The following is a 20,615-nucleotide window of genomic DNA, read 5'->3' on the forward strand; positions in this document are numbered from 1 at the left end:
CATTTTGCATCTTGTTTTATGTCTTTTCTTACATCTTTTTTTTTTCCTTTTTTGCAACCAAGTTTGCATCCCAAATTTACACCATTATTTGCATCATCATTTGGCATATTAATTTGTAACGTTTTTTGCTTCTTTTTAACGCTCAACTTTGCATCTTATTTTACATCTAGTTGTTGTCTTTTTTTGCATCTAATTTGGTGCCCATTTATGTGTCCTTGTTTTTGCCCAATTTGATATCCTTTTGTATGCCATGTTTTGTTCCCTTCTTTGTGTCAACTATTGCACAATTTTTCACTTCTAATTTAAAACACTTTGTATGTCAATTGTCTGCATTTTGTATTAATTCCTAGTTTAACATCCAATTTTACTTTCAATTTTGCATCCATGGTTACATCCGCATTTGCCTTCTTATATAGAGTATATTTTTCTTTACATATATGACCCCCTTTATAGATTCATAGTGAAATATATGATAGTTTCTAAATATCATTAAAGCAGATATCACAATTCAAAATCAATTGTAAAGAAATTTAAGAGAAATTGACAACATCCATCCAAAAAAATAACAATGTGTCATTAACAACTTTCAAAACATGTATAAAATAGAAACATAATACTAATAAAATCAGTATTATTTTTAATCAAAACAAGTAAAATTCAAATATGATTAACAAATCAAAATATTTCATGAATATCGTTATTCTACGATAAATTAACAACATACATAAATCAAACTCATCGTATGATTACAAAATCAAAATGTCTCATTGATATAGGGTAAATTCACAACACCCATCTAAACATAACAATGTCATTCTACACAATAATTTCTTCATAAAAAATAATGCATGTGCATGCCTAGCTACCACCACCAAGATCATCCTCATGATCATCTTGACCATCCTCATTACTCTGATCCACATCATCACCAACACCGCAACTATCATCATCATCTCCTCCTTCACCACCATCATCCTCATCCTCATCCTCATCATCTCCTGATATATGTTGAACATAATTTGGATCATCGTCTTGGCAATCATTACCTATAGCATTCTGACAAAAAAAATCAATATTACATGTTAGTATTAATTACATAACACAACGCATGTTTTTGTTATACAATGTTAACCATAAAATGAAGTAAGATATAATATCTAATAGTACTAAAAAATAAAATGAAAATATGGTTTAAAAGTATATTGGAAATCCAACTAAGATTACATACCATGGAGTCCATCCAAACAACAAATTCAACCCATCTCTTTTCCTGCAGCACCTCCTTTTCCAAATGATTTGGAGGTCTTCCATATTTTAGTTCCTATCAATCAGTAAATAGGGAGAAATTAGATAACAATGACTTTCTTCTAGTACAAAATTTATTAAAAAAATATCACATGTTTAATATACTTACAAAGGTTGTTATCAGTGCTTTTAAACCTTTCTGGCCACTACGATGAGTGACTTTTGTCTTGGTTAACCTCGCCTTGGATGCATTGTCCTTAAACATAAACCAATTCAATTTATTTTCACACAAATACATGTTTAAGATACTTATAAGTATTAATACATTCTAAATAATGCTTAATGAAAAATTCAATACCTGAATGCTCTCATTGCCGACTTTTCTTTGTGTCTTCTAGAAGAGATTCATTCATACTTAAACCAGGGGATATATTGTAACTTTTTCTAAGTTCTGAATTTTTGGATCGAATACTAGAGTCCAGGCCAAATAAGGTGCTTAAACAGGTTGATATATTATATCCCGGCGTAACCTCATGGATCCTCAACGGAGTATCCAGTTGGGAAGGTTCCTACTTGCTCACCACAATCTGTATATTTTCTCCAACTTCGAAATTTTGGTTCTCTCCAGCTTCCTGACCATTGTTTCCCTCAATTTTGGCAGGGTCAATGAATCCCTCATGTTTTCTGTTGCTGTCCATATCAAACAATTTTTCTCTAATTGGACCTGCAACAGTTATGCCATCAATAATAAAAATGCTTTCCTGGCATGCTCCCTTCATGGATTTGACTAAAGATCAGTAGCAGGAGTTACAGGTGGTCCAGGTTCAGGAGTAGATGGGTGGGGTTCATGAAAGCAGTAAAAGGAGCTAAAGAGGGATATCCTAGTGTCCAAACAGGACTAACTGCTTAAAGACTGGGATCTGCTAATGCCAGATTGCTCACCCGGGGTCTCAGGATCAGCATGAAAATATTGAAACCATATTCCACAGAAGTGAGATCTTGAAACCATCCAGCATTCTCTCCCAAGTTCCCAGCATCTGGGAGATGAAGGTTGGTATTTCAAGTCCTTCACTTTCATACCTCCGATGAGTGGATTATCCAGAACGAGGTTTCGAGAAAGGCAGGCAAAAAGGAAAATCAGAGTGTTTTTTGTATTCGGTAGCATCTGAAGTTCTGGTCTCCAACAAGCTAATCACTCCCACTAGAAAGCCATAATGAAATTTCCATATGTGAAATTTCTATAAAGACTCTGAGCCTTTTGTTTTGAAATCCTGTAATATGTATACCGACTGAATGTAAATGTTTGTTCACTAATAGGAAAACAAGGTTACTATCTATTAACATATTTCTTAATAGTGAAGAATTGCATTGAACTTCTTTGTGCTATACATATGAATTCTCAGATACTATAAAATATCCGCTGAAAACTAGAACACCTCTAGTTATACTTCAGTTTATAGATCAACTACAGCACAGGGAAACAACCTTATGTCAGACAACAACATCAAATAATTCTGTAGCCATTGACTACAAGATTTGACCACTTTTGACTACAAAACTAACCAGGGCCATCTGGGTGACAACAGATAAAAGAAAGCAGAGAAAATTTGTGTTATGTATATGTTATCTCTTATGCATACAATATTATTATGCGCCTATGGAAAGATGGAACCTCTGCATTTCTTTGGATTTAGGCTATATCATTTTCCTTGAATTAACTAGGTGATTTTTTATTTTTTTTCTCATGTAGTAGGTGCTCCAAGGACATAAGGACTTGGTGTATTCTCTTGCATCTTATTGTCTCAATAGGATTCCGAGCTTGGCCACACTTGTGTATTTTTATTTTCAATAAATTGAAATTGGGATTCTCACTCTGAAAAGATATGAGGGAAAAATATAAACAATACTTGCAAATTGATAGATAAGATCGTTGTTTATCATATGGTAGTATTTAATGATAAAAGTCCGTGCTACAAAAAAACACTGCTTTGCATGAACGAAAACAATGGCTACATAAGATTTTCCTAGATGATATCCTTTATCCCATTTGCACAGTCAGGTTTCTGTCAAGGTCTCCACCTGACACTTTCTCTCAGAGCTTAGCAGCACCAATGAGGATACTCTTTATACAGTTAATTAAAGTTTGCATTTGTTTTCTGGAATGCAAAGATGCGGGATATACACATGCACAATCCAAAGCTCCATTTTTGACTGTATCAAAAACTGCAAGAGAAGGTCCTACTCCATGAACAGAAGAGCATCCCATATAATCCTCTAAACCTATTGCCCTTTTCAATTCATCCATTTCGTCCACCATGGGACCTTCAAATACAACAATAAGTGAAGTGCGAAGTGAATATGATGGAGTTAAATAAGGATGTTGAATTGCTTGGCACATAAGGAAGTTGACATCACTCATGTCTGTGAAATGTTTTCGATTCCTCATAGATGTATCAAGTGCATTTGAGCATTGTCTGGCCAGCTCCCAAAAGTACCCTGTTTCATTGATATGATGGGTATTCATAATAGCAGAATGGTAGAAACCTTCGTGCCCACAAGAAACCGAAATAAGGGTCAAGGGAAGCAATACAAATATCCACACAACTGATCAGAAGAAAATTAATAAAAAAATAAAGGGTATACAAATTGAGATATACTAATACTGTTTGTAGCTGATAGAACCACACACAATTGCTTTCTTACTGAATACAAGTGTATCTGTACAACATATATACCATGAACAACATGACTGCTCACACTAGAAAAACCCAGTTCATAGAGTGCAAGAAATCATGCCATAAATAAATTAAACCTACAGAAACCGATAACTGTAAATAAATACAAAAACATACTGTGAAAACTAGACAAAACTTTGAAGCAGCAGTGGTAATTCAAAATAAAATAAAGCAATGTGCAAATATGGAATTGGCAAAACCTTACCAACACTATGATCAGATAGGCTGCTGCCAATGAGGCTTCTGCAGTCAACCAGAGTTATGACAGAATAATGCTCCCAGCGATTGCCAAGCTCCTTGAGAACGGAAGTGGCTTTAAGCCCAGCTGCTGTTAAAGCTCCACACATTGTTGTTCTTTCTGTCTTGCAAACCTGTGATGGCAATCCATCAACATCAAAATTGATACTCATGAAATCATAGAACTTATAGTTCATTAATTTATAATGATATAACGTAGAGAACAAAACCTAGTGTGCATTTACTGGCATTAACAATGCACAAATGTAAGACCTCATGGACTATAAACTCTTTGTGGACAATAAACTCTATTAACATGGAAGATAATAGACTTTATGGCCTAGCTATCACTAGGCTATAGACCTTATGGACTTCCTATCCACAGTTACAGAACAATTCCTATCCTCTTCATTGACCTAGATACTAGGAAATAAACCTTATGGACTTCATATCCGCATAACATAATTCCTATCCTCCCCATATGACTTCTCTGACACTACTAAATCAAACAATACACAGTATTGGCTATTGACTTGCAGCAATGCTACAAAACTATCTATAAATCTATCAGTACAGATTATCAACTTACATTCTCAAGCTGAGCTATCCTCTCTGAGCATAAGCACAGACGAACGATTTGCGAATGGCGAGGAGAATTAGGATCTTCAAATGGCAAATTGGCATGCCTCCTGGACCCCAAAGAATATCCCAATAAGTCAACCCCATGAGCCCAGAAGGGCTTGTTGGCCTGGCCTCTAGGAATTGCATCCTCTATAGCCATAAAATTTAGGTTTTCTTCATGATATCCATTCTTCTCTGTCTGAGAATTGGTTTCATATAAAGATCTTAGAAATTTCTATAAAGATCTTAGAGGCTAGATCAGTGTGAAAGAGGGAGAGAGCCAACAAGTACCATGGATAGTGAGTAGGTTTCATATCTATAGTCTATTTATTACAGGATGGTATAAAATTACTAATCAGTGAGGCACATAGACCAGTGTACATGTTTCCACCAAGAAAGCTCATAACACAAAGACTAATCGCCCGGTTGGATTCTTCCCTGCACCTGCTTTGGCTGGATCGAATCCCTATATCGGGAGTAGTGCCAGCGGGGAGGTGGGCCGGCATCTAGCTAGTCCAAATCATCCATCCAGGCACATCAATCTCAATTTTATATTTGAAGTGACAGGCAGGCCCCTGACTTATAAAGGGTTCATTCATGCCCTCGTTCTCGCTTATTGATCGGATTACCTTATGGATGCTCAACACCTTGATGAGGTCTGACCTAGATCGGATGCCCAGCTATATCGGATGGGCGGCGATATGAGGGATGTTTCTGCTCAAGCATTGATTGACTAAGCCAGTTTTTTCCTACAGGATTCCAATCGGGGCCAACAGGATAGATAGATTGGGCTGATTCCATCCATAGGTTCAGATTAGTGCATTGCCCTACTTACTATTATTAGGCGACCCCTATTCTTATTTGAGCTCTTCCAACCTTTTCACAATGGCAAGCAATTACCGAATCCACAATGGCTGGCAAGAGCGCCCCCAGCTTATTCCTATAGCTATGGCCAGATCTTCCAATCACCTGGGAAAGCCGAACAAAAGAAAGTGAGGGGCCCTACCGCTCTAGGAGCAATCAGCCAGCACACCGGTGCTCCACCTACTGGCCAAATTAGATATAAAAGGAGGATGTTAATACCAGTTCCCCATTCATCCCAGAATTCATATCTTTTAACCGGGAATAAGAATCTCGCTTGACCAATCTTGCACATAAAGACTCGTTACGTAACGTATCCTCTCTCTTGCGACCGAAAGGAGCTAAGGAACCAGTCACTAAGATGGGTGGGGTTCATGAAAGCTGTAAAAGGAGCTAAAGAGGGATCTCCTAGTGTCCAAACAGGACTAACTGCTTAAAGACTGGGATCTGCTAATGACAGATTGCTCACCCGGGGTCTCAGGATCAGCATGAAAATATTGAAACCATATTCCACAGAAGTGAGATCTTGAAACCATCCAGCATTCTCTCCCAAGTTCCCAGCATCTGGGAGATGAAGGTTGGTATTTCAAGTCCTTCACTTTCATACCTCTGATGAGTGGATTATCCAGAACGAGGTTTCGAGAAAGGCAGGAAAAAAAGAAAATCAGAGTGTTTTCTGTATTCGGTAGCATCTGAAGTTTTGGTCTCCAACAAGCTAATCACTCCCACTAGAAAGCCATAATGAAATTTCCATATGTGATATGTATATTTCTACACTCAACATCTGCATTGCACTCCTTATAAACCATCTCCTAAAACCACTGTATCAATGCATACTAAGCTCACCAGAAATCTTTCTAATAATGACCATAGCTCCTGTAGGGATGGTATCGCCATAATGCATGCCACAGCAGTAACACACTAAAACCTACTAAAAGAGAAAGCTTGGATTGTGGTGTGACTCCCTAGCATATGTGTTATACAATAATCCACCTCTAGCCCTCTAAGTAGCTCTATAATGTATCTCTCCTCGCATCAGTGCCAAAATATGTCGCAGAGAAGCAATGTAGGTTGATGCCATTCATTCAAACCGACTTTGTTGTAGAGGAACGTGTCAGTCAACCTGTGTGTTAATGTTATACATATTGCAGAGGAACAAAGTCTTATACATCGTGAGCCATATGAACTGTGTAGAGCCAAGAGCCATCGGTAATAGAATTGGCAGTAACAACATACCAAGCAGCTCTGCTACTGCTGTTCAATGAAGCTACGAAGATGAGCTGTGTAGAAATTAAATTAAATCTCTGAGATATTTTCTGGAAGAGAATCATCAATACCTGAACAAAATAATGCATCATTACTCTCCATAAGATTTGGCTTATCTAATGGATCACTAAAGTCCAGTACCAAACAAAGAATTCAAGCAAGAAGACATATCAAGGCCTTCTGTAAGCATAGGCATCTTCAATGGAGCACCCATGTTAGAAGGTTCCTGGTTGCTAGCCACTGTGTCTACTTTCACAAGTTGTATATTTTCTCCAACTTTGAATTCTTGTGTCTCTTCAGCTCCATTCTGTACAGATTGTTCTTCCTGGTCATCCTTACTACCATACTTGAAACAAGTCATTCATACTACTGAAATGGAGCAGCCCTGCTGCTAGATAAAGCTCAAACTTGATGAAGATCTTCTTACTGTTATTCAAAACTTTTTGCAGGGTTATGATTTGAAACCCTGCTTCGACTGAAACCCCAAGTGTAGAAGATAGTTTTGATTTTGAAATGCTAATAGTACAGACAGTGGATGTCAACAATATCACTGACTGCCAGAACAATCTACCCATGCATACACTCTTCCTTGATTATGATATTGAAGATAGGAAAAGGAGGTAATACCAATGAGATAGATCAATGCTTCAGAGAATGAAGATCGGTGGATACTCCTGGACTTGTTATGGAGATTGAAGACACAGTAAAAGTCTGACATTCCTTAGAAGTGAAGTCAGATGATCTTTGGTATCATCGATATTTGTTCCTTTCACTTCTTCATAGGCACCTTACTAGCTAGTGCCAGTGAGAAGTATCAGTGAGTTCTGAGGGAGCAACATATTTTTTCTTACTATTCCAACTATATGCCCTAGACTTGAATCTAAACAGCGAATTGTCAACAATGGTGTCTTGTCACTTAAAAAAAAAACTCAACAGTGCCTTGTGTATCTTAAATTCAACAAGTTTATTTATGCTGATCTCTGTAAGATTACAGTCTTCATTAGGAGTTCTTTCCATGGTCATATAAGATGATGCCATTTGATGCTATTGGTTAGATTACATATAAACATCGAATTCTCAACAATGGTGTCTTATCACTTAAAAAATACTCAACTGTGCCTTATGGATCTTAAACTCAACATGTTTATTTATGCTGGTCTCTGTAAGATTACAGTCTTCATTAGGAGTTATTTCCATGGTCATATAGGATGACGCCATTTGATGTTATTGGTTAGATTACATATATATGGAGTATCGATTCCATATTAACTATACATCAGTGCCAAAATATGTCGCAGAGAAGCAATGTAGATTGATGCCATTCATTCAAACTGACTCTGTTGTATAAGAATGTGCCAGTCGACCTATGTGTTAATGTTATACATAATGCAGAGGAACAAAGTCTTATACATCATGAGCCATATGAACTGTGTAGAGCCAAGAGCCATCGGTAATAGAATTGGCAGTAACAACATACCAAGCAGCTCTGCTACTGCTGTTCAATGAAGCTACGAAGATGAGCTGTGTAGAAATTAAATCTCAACTAAATTTGGAAGATGAAGATCTTATTCAACTTCTGTATTTAGTTTCATGTGGCAAGATCGAGATTCTTCTAAAGGAACCTAGCACTGCAACAATATGTACAAGTGATAATTTTGAATTCAATCCTCCCTTTTCGCACAAGTTGAAAAATATTAAGATTCCACTTACAGATATGAATGCAAATGAGAGGAATAGAGTGATTGAAAATGTAAAAGAAGACAGACATTTCTGAATAGATTCAACAATAGTTCTCATCATGAAGGCTAGAAAAATCTTACCTCAGCAACAACTATTGAGTGAGTGTGTTGAACAGTTCCAAAGCACATTCAAGCCCAAACTTAAAGTAATAAAATCCAGAATTCAGGACTTGATCTCAAAGGAGTACCTGGAACGTGACAATGAAAACAGTAATTTATTGAGATATATAGCCTAATATCGCTGATTGAGATGCAAGTCGAAAACAAATCTGTAATGCAACATATGGTTAATTTTGTTTTATTTTAGAGAAATAAAACATATCACAGATTGGATTTTCCATGTGAATTCGACTGACTAACATAGAAATACTCTGTTTTGCAATAGAGGATGAAGAAGTTTTCCAGGTCAGCTAATCAGTCACCCAGTTCTACCTTAAAGAGGAGGGACTTAGATAATGCACGGTTTTTGTGCCACAACTCATCAGAGGAGAGAACACTGCTCGACTCATGCTACTATTCCTTAAATTTTGTTTTATGTTTCAGACAGGGAGTTCCATCCCTTTGTCTACAAGGAAATAACATAAAGTGGCGATGGATCAATATAGAAGTTAAAATTATTTGGATCTAAAGGAGTGGTGGTTTTATCCACTACTCCAGCTAGTGCCTAAAAAATATAAAATTTGGGTTTGGTGGTTGTGAATTCCATTGTCACTGAAGGTAGGTATAGCCTAATTTTGGTGTCCACCAGAAACCTATCAATTAATTTGGCTATACCCTCTTTACCCTTCCTTTCATTAAACCAATCTTACAAATAGCATGCACTTTCAGAACCTAGTCAAAGAGCCCCCAACTCCAATGGTTTTTCAGACTGGTTATGATTTGAAACCCTGCTTCGTCTGAAACCCCAAGGGTAGAAGATAGTTTTTATTTTGAAATGCTAATAGTATTGACAGTGGATGTCAACAATATCACTGATTTCCAGAACAATCTACCCATGCATATGCTCTTCCTTGATTATGATATTGAAGATAGGCAAAGGAAATTATACCAATGAGATAGATCAATGCTTCAGAGAATGAAGATCGGTGGATACTCCTGGACTTATTATGGAGATTGAAGACACAACAAAAGTCTGACATTCCTTAGAAGTGAAGTCAGATGATCTTTGGTATCATAGAGATTTGTTCCTTTCACTTCTTGATAGTCACCTTACTAGCTAGTGCCAGTGAGAAGTATTAGTGAGTTCTGAGGGAGCAACATATCTTTTCTTACTATGCCAACTATATGCCCTAGACTTGAATCTAAACAGCAAATTGTCAACAATGGTGTCTTGTAACTTAAAAAAAAAACTCAACAGTGCCTTGTGGATCTTAAATTCAACAAGTTTATTTATGTTGGTCTCTGTAAGATTACAGTCTTCATTAGGGGTTCTTTCCATGGTCATATAATATGATGCCATTTGATGCTATTGGTTAGATTACATATAAACATCGAATTCTCAACAATGGTGTCTTATCACTTAAAAAATACTCAACGGTGCCTTATGTATCTTAAACTCAACATGTGTATTTATGCTGGTCTCTGTAAGATTACAGTCTTCATTAGGAGTTATTTCCATGGTCATATAAGATGATGCCATTTTGACGCTATTGGTTAGATTACATATATATGGAGTATCGATTCCATATTAACTATGCATCAATGCCAAAATATGTCGCAGAGAAGCAATGCAGATTGACGCCATTCAGTCAAACTGACTTTGTTGTAGAGGAACGTGTCAGTCAACCTGTGTGTTAATGTTATACATAATGCAGAGGAACAAAGTCTTATACATCGTGAGCCATATGAACTGTGTAGAGCCAAGAGCCATCGGTAATAGATTTGGCAGTAACAACATACCAAGCAGCTCTGCTATTGCTGTTCAATGAAGCTACGAAGCTGAACTGTGTAGAAATTAAATCTCAACTAAATTTGGAAGATGAAGATCTTATTATGAGGCCGAATTGACTGGGTTTGGCTGAGCTCATTTGGAGGAGATTTTTGTTGGTTTGACTAGCATTAACTTTCTAGTTACATCTTGTTAACTGTTGTTTGGCTGGACTGTTTTGACAGTGATTGGGCAAGTAATTTTATATGATGTACTCTCTCTCTCTCTCTCTCTCTGTGCTGAACTTTTGAAGAATAATAAGAAGATTTGATCAAAGGGTTTTCCCCACATTGGGGTTTTTCTCTAGCATCCGCCAAATATTGTGCCCTCTTGTCTTGACTTGTCTTATTCTTATTGTTTATGTTCTATTTGCAAATACTCTCAATATTTATGTGATTGCTAATCTGGAAATTTATATTGGGCTAATAAGGAAAATTGACGTAAATTGCTCTAAAGCATAAGAACATACCATTGTTATCTAAAATTAACAATCATTCTATAATTAGCATGATTAAAATGTAGAAAAATGTTATGGAGTGTCCAAGTAGTGTAGAACAGAGGAGCAAGAAAAAATACCACAAGACAACCATAGGGTTGATAGAACCATGTTTAGGCACATTAGATATTGCTTGGTGACAGAGTCTTACACCTTTGAAAGGAATATTTGTTTCCATACATTTCTATTGAACAAATACAAACCTGAATATGTTCTAAGGACTATCATGGAGGGAGTCGAGATGACCCACAGGACCCATAGCTGAATACACAAAGGGATTTCAATGCTAGAAATCTAGTTTATAGCATAGTAGCAAGATTTGGTCATATTGCTCTTTATTATATGGAAATTCGGCAACAGTACAAAATTCAGTATGTTTTCACTGCAATGCAGATACAGAACAGTTCACTTACCTTATAATGTCTTTGATACCCATCAACATATAAGCCCCAAAAAAACAGAGAAAAAACCTTAAAAAAATAAAAATAACAGTAAGAAAACACTTAAAAATAAACTACATTGCAAAATTTTCAAAGAATAAATTGCTTTTTCTGGTTTTAGTGTGTTTTGAGGATGAAATTCTCCTAAAATATGGGACAAAACGCTTATTTTCATACTGATAAATATAGATTTCCATATTGGAACCATGCTGCATTTCTTTATTAGGTATTTTCCATACTGAGTTGTATTTGAATACATATTCGGATTCAAATTTTGCTACTATGGTTTATAGCCATTCCTAGTTACACGTATGCTGAAATCAGGGAGGTCAAGGTAATCAGATAAATTGTCACAACAATTATGAACAAGAGGCAACCTTCCTTGAAATTCTTGAACCTCCAGTAATCAGAAAAATTGTCACAACAATTATGAACAAGAGGCAACCTTCCTTAAAATTCTTGAACCCCCTACCCTTGCCTGGATTTGCTCACGGCGCCAATCAGTCCTCATGTACATGTACATCAAAATATTTATTATATAATTAACTATAAATTTGTTAACATTAAAAGGACAAATAGATCCTCTGTTCATGTAGAGATGCTCACTAACGACCATGTTGACAATGGCGATGAGAGGGAGAAACTGCCGTGTTATCCAATCTTCAATATGCATATTTTAGATAATAAAGACTGACCTACTAAGTTAACCAAGTAGCCGTTATACAAAGTACACATAAATGAAGCTCAAAGCTAAGAGATTTTTTTTCTCACTTTCTTTGCTTCCCACACAAACTATTACTCGATTTCGATTTTTCTTATTAGATTCCAAAATTTAATGAAATTATCTGGCTGGGAGCATTGTTGCAGTGCATGGCTTTTATCCACTATCTCCACTACAAATTTTGAAATGACAACAAAAAATCCATTAAGACCGGAATCTCCCCACAACAGTGAAAGCAGAGTTCATTATTCAAGAACAAGGTAAAGCGAACCAAATACTCTAAGAGCAGGACATGCATGAGTCCTCCAGACCCAGATCCACTAGATTGATTGCATCATTTTTTCAGCTGGATGAAGCATCGATGACCCGGTAGATGCACCAGTCATGAGCAAAAATAACAGACGATCAATGATTTAGAAGCACCCTTACCAAGCACAGTTGAGATCATCCAGATAATCCACAAGGCCATCTAGGTATGCTATCTTACAAAAGCTATAATTCTCAGCTTATATCTTGTAGACACTAGACAGACACCCATCACCAGGGTTCTCCCTTCCACACGTAACCCGTCAAACTTTGCAGTCCGATGAGCTTCAATAAAGTTTGCCAGGATAGAATCCAGCTTGGTTTATGGCCCTGCATACCTCTCCTTTGACGCTTAGATAAATTAGGACTTATTTATTTTCTAAGCTTCTGCTATTAGTCTCGTCTTCATTGTATCAGGTTTATCTGTTATTATAACCCTTGAAAACCTGATAAGGAAATCCAAGAGATGCTTCTCCATATTTGTGAATGGCATTCTTCGTAAAACTGTTGACATAGACTAGTGCACCTAAATCTGGGGGATTTAAACTGGTTACCTACTAACACGTAACCAGAACTAGCCAGATGCTCGTCTTCATTGTATCAGGTTTATCTGTTATTATAACCCTTGAAAATCTGATAAGGAAATCCAAGAGATGCTTCTCCATATTTGTGAATGGCATTCTTCGTAAAACTGTTGACATAGACTAATGCACCTAAATCTGGGGGATTTAAACTGGTTACCTACTAACACGTAACCAGAACCAGCCAGATGCTCAACAACATTGGCTACAAACAATTGAGATAATCACCCCTTTGTTATTTTATCATTCGTCATTCTGTTAAATCTGAAATCTTATTTGTAGTCTCTCCTTTTCAGCGAATACCTTTAAGCACTCCAGCATCAATATATAGTTTTAGTCCCATTAACCTAATGTCCTTTCATCATTTGTGGACATTTATATAATTTATTTCTTTATTCCGAAATTCTTCTTAAAATTATTATTTCCATTTCTTTATGAACCTTCTGTTGTCGAGCAATTGGTGTTATTTTGAGCAAAATAATTTGTAAACGAAGTTTCTTGGTTAGTGAAAAGCCCGCCAAAAGTACCTCTACGCCAAGTAGATCCCTGGAAAGTGTCTATCTCTCAATGTTAGTGACATCTCAACGCATTCAACCATTCGGGAGCTTTTGTAGGCAGTCAGCGTCGTATGTAGAGCATCTAGCTCGGCGAGCCTCACAGTTTGTGAGGAAGAGTAAGCAGATCGCAGAGTATTTGCTTATTTCACTCCTTTCAGAAAACCTATAAATTTTTTAAAGTAACTGCTACTTACGAATCATAAGTTTTTTAAAATAAATTCTACTTAGTTTCAGATTTTTAGATTTTTAAGGGGTTTTACCGACCCAGAAATAGAGATTCAATAAATGGAAGAGAAGCTTACTGATGGTGACATCGCCGTCGGGGCTCTGGAGCATCTTGTCCATTCCCTTGGGGCCGAGTGAGGTGCGGAGGATTCTCGCAATGGACCTGGCGGCCGCAATGTTGGCCTTCTGAGCATCTAAGCCTCTGATTCGGGTCTTCTGCTCCTGCTCCTTTATTATGATAAATGGCCTCCCGTACTCATCAAATTCCAGCGCCATCCCTGCAAACAGTAACAGATTGCAGCACAGAGATTAAAACCTAAACATACAAGAGTGGCTGCTAAAAACACACTGGATTTTGAACCAGAAACTTGAAATGCATGTACTCCTCTCTGTGTGGAAGACTGAATGTGCGGGTGGAAATCCATTGAAGTTAAAAATGGAACATACCTTGGCGCCGTCAATGGACTGAAGAACCGATCGTGGGGTTCGAGTGTCTGCTACTGGTGAACCCTAATTCGCAAATCTCTGCAATCTCGTTTTCGCTCCCGCCCTGCGAAAAGCGAACAGATCCTCCTTCTTGTTCTAGAACGTAAACGAAGTTTGGGTTGGGAGGGGTTTTGTAAAGAAAAGTAAAGCTTTACCTTTTTCAAAAATGCTAATTTCATAGTGAAAAACAGTAAATACATTTTCTTATTTTCACATCACTAGTTAAGTAGCTATATAATGTTTTTGGTTCTTGGTTAGGTTGGAAAATATTTATAATAATATAATTTTATGGTTGTTGTTTAAGTTTATTAGGTGTTATTAAAACAATAAATACATTTTTTTTATTTTCACATCACTAAAGAAGTAACTATATAATGTTTTTGGTTATTGGTTAGGTTATAAAATATTTATAATAATAATAATATAATTTTATGGTTGTTGTTTAAGTTTATTAGGTGTAATTTTTTTTAATTTCAATTTAATAATTTTTAAATGGAAAAATATGATTTTAATTTGGTTGTATTGAAAATATTTATATGTTTTTACATATAAGGTGGGTGCAAACAAAGGAGAATATATAGTAAGTCTATTTAATAGTTAATAACAAGTGTTAATTTCTTAAAATTATATGATAAATTTGAAAGGAGTAGGGTATGTATCTTTTTTCGGGTGAAATATATTAAAATTATTGTGTGAATGGGGTTGTAAGACCCTATATTTTCATCCTGGGAAAATATAGTCCTCTCTTAGCCACTTGCATAGTTTAGATTGTCATAAGCAAAGTAGGTACATTGTCTTAAGATGTAAACATTTCATTTTAAGCAGTGTCATAATGTGGTTTCAGCGAAGCATTAAAAGATGGAATGAGCATGCACATTTGGGATGCTAGTGTTATATTCAGCGTGAGGCATGATTGCACGTCTAAGAAGACTCTAACAAGGGTTGCAGAGGAGACGTTGGGGGATTGTAGTCTCACTTAGAAGTGTATATAAGCAAGTTAAGCCCTATGAGAAGTTGTGAAACAAAATTAAGGGATTTGACAAGTTGCACGAAGGCAACTTAGTAGTGGTACTAAGTGAGCAATCCTTGATTCAACTTGATACTCTCTCCTTGGCACTACCACTTTGTAAGATGGAGAAGAAATGTGAAATAGATGTGCAACCCACTAAAGAAGTTGAAGGTTGTTGTAATGTATATCGGTGGTTATGTCATGATGTGAAAGGAAGTGTTGCAACTTGGAAGGTGACCATTAGAGTAGATTTACCATGGAGTGCAAGGAGGTGCAAGGATCTGATAAGGAGGGAACTACACAAATCTAACAAGTAGGCCATATTGGGTTAGGATATTACTATTTTGGAACATCCAAAGTTGAAGGTGCATTTTATGGAGGTGCAGTCGAAGTGCTTGGGTGCGTGCCACAACGTAAGGGTATCTAGGACTTTTAGTGCGTGTTAGTGGTGTTAGTGCATTGTGTTTGATCAACACTAGCTAGAATGTGTTCCATGAAGGAAAAAATCCCACAAATTTGGGATGACTTAACCATTTGGCATTTAAGGTGTGTTATGTCCTAGTTTTGAGGAGACAATTAGAACCATCTTAGAGTGTGATGGGTTGTGCCATGGACTTAGGTCCACTTATATGGGTTGAGGTGTAAAGGTACCGTGTGAGTTGAGGAAAATGATTACAATTCTTACCTATATAAAGTGTTTATGATATAAGATTAATAAGTTTTTGTTGGAGAATGGAAGAGGAGGATAAGAAAAGAGAGGCATTAAGGTTTGTTGTAAATCAATCAAAAGGAACGAACTTGTTAATCTTATTAGCAAGATTTTTCAAGTTGTCTCTTCAATAGGAGTGAATTTTGGCTAGGACTAGGGAGTTAAGCATTGATTGGGTACTCTGGAAATCCAAGACCTAACATATCCAAGCTAGTCCATTAAATAGATTCATCTTGGGCAAGGGTTGTTAAGGCTAAGGTGCAAATATCCCCTCTGCTCAAACTATTTAACATGCAAAGTTGGATCTGATTCTTCAACTTGTCCTGACGATGAACCACACTGGTTGGTTCGAAACGCCTAAACAAATGATATATCTTGTGATTTACGCTGGAAAAATTTCTCGTAAACTACACATTAAGAAAGTTTGTGCACTCCTATATGGATAAACATGCTTATTATCTTTCATGAGTTTCATCAAATATTTAACATATTATTCATCAACTTTATTTAGATATTCATCATCTCCAATTAACAAATATACATTAAGAAAGTTCATGCACTCTTATATCGATAACATGCTTATTATTTTTCATGAGTTTCATTAAAGATTTAACATATTATTCATCAACTTTGGATTTGGCGAGGATGAATTCTAGTATATTACCAAGTGTGTTTTTTTCAATTGTAGTTCTTACTTTCATGATTAATTTGGTTGTAATTTTTACTTCCACGATTAATTTAGTCTAAGTTCTCTAGGTAGTCATTAATGATCTATTCAGTGCTATGTGGGGGTTTTACTTTTCAACAAATATGAAGTATCTATGTTACATTGGGACCTAGTGACCTTGTTGAAAAAACCTAGCAAACATCTTTGAAACCATTTACTAGCACTAGTTGAACTTGAGATATCTCAAAAACTAAAAGGAACAAATAAGGGTTGCTTTGCCAATCCACTCATAACCTAATCCACTTTGGTGTACTTATATTCTCAAAGTGAATCAAATACCAAGAATGATCTATGTCTGCTAAAACCTATAATCACATTGTTTCCCTAATAGCAACTAAAAACTTCTATACACAATTGTTGAACTTTTGCAACCAATTATAAACCTTCAACAAGAAGTAGTTTTCTAACGAGAATTATTGCCATATCTTCCTTGGTTTTACGAGGAAAAAGAAATAAAATTTCATTTGTTATCAAAGGTAAACCAAATTCATTATTTGCATACTTCCAAACCTAGGGTTTCGTATCCAAAGTAGATCCTAACCACATCAATGAAACAAACTTTGTTTTTATGTATCATCCAAACATTATGTACAATTACAAACTCACCTCTAATCCATTGTTTATAAAAATGTTGAATATTTTCATACATGATATACTGAACAGTTGGACAATGAAAATAGTTGTCATCGCTATTCTTCCATTTATATGCTTTTTGCAACTTATTTGAAAGAGCAATTTTGTCCCAACAATTAGACTTGTAGCATAAAGAACATGGTTAATACATATGATTAGACCAAAAACTAGTTACTACCAAAATTCAACCAAAAAAAATATTACTGCATAAAAATAGAATTAAAAACAAAAAATATAAAAACAAAAATTTTCCAAATTAAAAATAAATAAATGATAAACTTTTTTTTACCAAAATTTAGTGATTTTTTTGGTGCTAATACTAACATCACCATTACAACAAGATATTTTTCTAGTGCTAATACTGCCATTACAACAAGATATAAGAGGGATATAATGCAAAAAGTTTAATAATAATATGTATGTAGAAGATGGTCTTCAGACTGGTGAATTCATGATAATCAATGGGACTACAGTCAAAATAATTGGATGTTATTTACTTTTTTACATAGATTGTCAAAATAATTGCATAAATCGGTTTTTTTTAACCAAAATTTAACAAAAACTTTGCTAGTGCTAACATTAGAACCACCATTACAACAAGATATCTTTCTAGTGTTGACAACACCATTATAGTAAGATACCTCAAGAGAGACAAAAAATCTAAAAAGTATGATAGTAATACGTATCCAGAAGATGGTATTGAAACTAGTAATTGTTCACGAATCCATAAGATTGTAAGGTCATTCTCATTATCATAATCATTGTCATCATCATCACATCCTTGTCATTTTTATTGCCATCATTACATTATCATCATAATCACCATTCATGCCATCATCATCATCATTATGGACATTGTTTGCAATTGTTCATAATTGTAGATGTTGTAAGAAATATCATCAACCCAAAAAATGTGATCAGTGCTAGAAAAGGGTTGTTTAGGACACAATGATATACGTAAGAGAAATAACAACTCTATTTTTGAGAGATGATCGATGATGATGATCATCACCACCATTATCATCGTCATTGTCATTTTTATCATCCCCGTCATCATCATTAATGTAATTTCTATCGACATTGTTGTAATCATCATCATCATTCATGCCATTATAGTTTTTGATGATGACCTAGATGAAAATGATGATGATGACACCAAAGATAATGCTTATGATTATGACAATGACAACATCTAAAATTGGGAGGATTCGCCAACGTCATTAGCATCGTCATCATCATAATCATTGCCATCATCATCATTGTCATTGTAACCACTATCGTCTTTATCATCATAATCACAATTCATGTCATCGCCATCATCTTCATTTTCATCATTGTCAATATTATTGACATTGTCATCAATTGTTCATAATTGTCAATGCCATAAGGAATATCATCAATGCAGAAAATATGATGAGTGTTGGAAAAGGGATGCAAAAGCGAACATAGAAATGGGGGCAACAATAGAAGTAAAATTGGATGAAAAGTGGATACAACATAAGTAGATGCACAACAACATGAAAAACCTGACACAAAAGTGGATGCAAAAGTAGATGCAGTTGTCAATGCAAACTTGGATGCAAACATGAAGGCAAAAGTGGAAGCAAACATGGGTCCAATGGTAGGTGTAAAACTTGGCACAAATTGTGGTGAAACAAATGTGGATGCAACAACGGACACAAAAGCAGATGCAAAAATGGATGAAACAAAAGTGGATGCAATAGGGGATGCAAACGTGGAAGCAAATGTGGTTGCAATGGTAGGCGCAAGATATGGTGCAACAAAAGTGGATGTAACAATAGACAAAAAATATGCAAAATAAGATGCAAAAATGGATGTAAAAGTGGAAGCAAACATTGATGCAACAGGCAAAACAAAATTGGATGCAAAAAATGGATACAATGTAAGTAGATGCAAAAGTAGATACAAAACGAGATGCAAAACCCAATGCATAAACCTGACACAAAAGTGGATGCAAAAATAGATGCAATATTTGATGCAAAAGAGGATGTGAACATGGATGCAAAATTGGAAGCAAACGTGGATACAACAGTGAGTGCAAAACATGGTGCAAAATGTGGCATAACAAAAGTGGATGTAATGATAGATGCAAAAAAGGAATCAAAGTATGATGCAAATGAAGATGTAAAAAGGGATGCAAAAAGTGAAATTTAAAATGGGTGCAACAGTGGATGCAAAATTGTGTGCAAAAGTGGATGCAATAGAAGTCGATGCAAAAGTAGATGCAAAACGAGACACAAAACCCGATGCAAATCCTGGTCCAAAATTGGATACAAAAAGGGATGCAAAAATAGATGTAGTAGTTGATGAAAACCTAGACGCAAATGAGGATGCAAACATGGATGCAAAATTATAATCAAAAGTGGGTGCAAAAGGAGGTGCCAAACTAGGCGCTAATTGTGGCACAAAAATATTAGATGCAATAGTGGGTACAATAATAGATGCTAAAGAGGATGTAAATATGGATGCCAAAGAAGATGGAAAAGTGGATGCAACAAAAGTAGATGCAAAATTATATGCAAAACTAGACACAAAACTCGATGTAAAACTTGGCGCAAAAGGGACGCACAAATGGATGAAAAAATGGATGCAAAAAATGATTTAAAAAAGGATGCAAAAAAGGATGCAAAAGTCGATGCAAAAGTTGATGCAAGTGTAGGTGCAAAAAGTGGATGCAAATGAGGATGCAAAAGTATGTCAAACAAAATTAGGTGCCAAACTTGATGTAAAACCTGGAACAAAACCTGGTCTAAAGGATGACACAAAACTTGGCATAAAATTTGGTGCAAAATGTGGTGCAAAACCTATTGCAATACCTGGTGCTAAACTTGGTGTAAGATTTGGTGCAAAACTTGATGCAAATTTTGTGTCAAGTTTTGCACCATATTTGATACATGGATGCAAATAGCACCAAAAATGGGCTCTAGATGCAAAAAAAGAAGTAAAAAGGGACGCTAATCGCTGGTTTTGTTGTAGTGCACGAAGGTCGCAAAGGACGATGTCGACATGGATCATGCAATGGTTCTGCCCCCAAGCCCTATAGAAATATTGTAGCAATCAATGTTTCGAGCAT

General features: G+C 35.9%; 1 protein-coding gene across 1 annotated transcript; it reads right to left on the reverse strand.

Moving 5' to 3' along the window:
- Positions 1-747: 747 nt before the first annotated feature.
- Positions 748-14,550, reverse strand: LOC149200009 (uncharacterized). The gene is made up of 5 exons (XM_089399498.1): positions 14,405-14,550; positions 14,035-14,235; positions 1,415-1,501; positions 1,229-1,321; positions 748-1,056 (listed from the first exon to the last, which is right to left on the reverse strand). The coding sequence occupies exons 2-5, from the start codon at positions 14,149-14,151 to the stop codon at positions 859-861; spliced, it is 495 nt and encodes a 164-aa protein (XP_089255624.1). The 5' UTR covers positions 14,152-14,235; positions 14,405-14,550; the 3' UTR covers positions 748-858.
- Between the last annotated feature and the right edge of the window lie 6,065 nt (positions 14,551-20,615).

This window comes from Pinus tabuliformis, chromosome 2_1, assembly GCF_031772625.1.
Source record: "Pinus tabuliformis cultivar Carrire ecotype Pingquan chromosome 2_1, CPIR1, whole genome shotgun sequence".
In the NCBI taxonomy this organism is placed as follows: Eukaryota; Viridiplantae; Streptophyta; class Pinopsida; order Pinales; family Pinaceae; genus Pinus; species Pinus tabuliformis.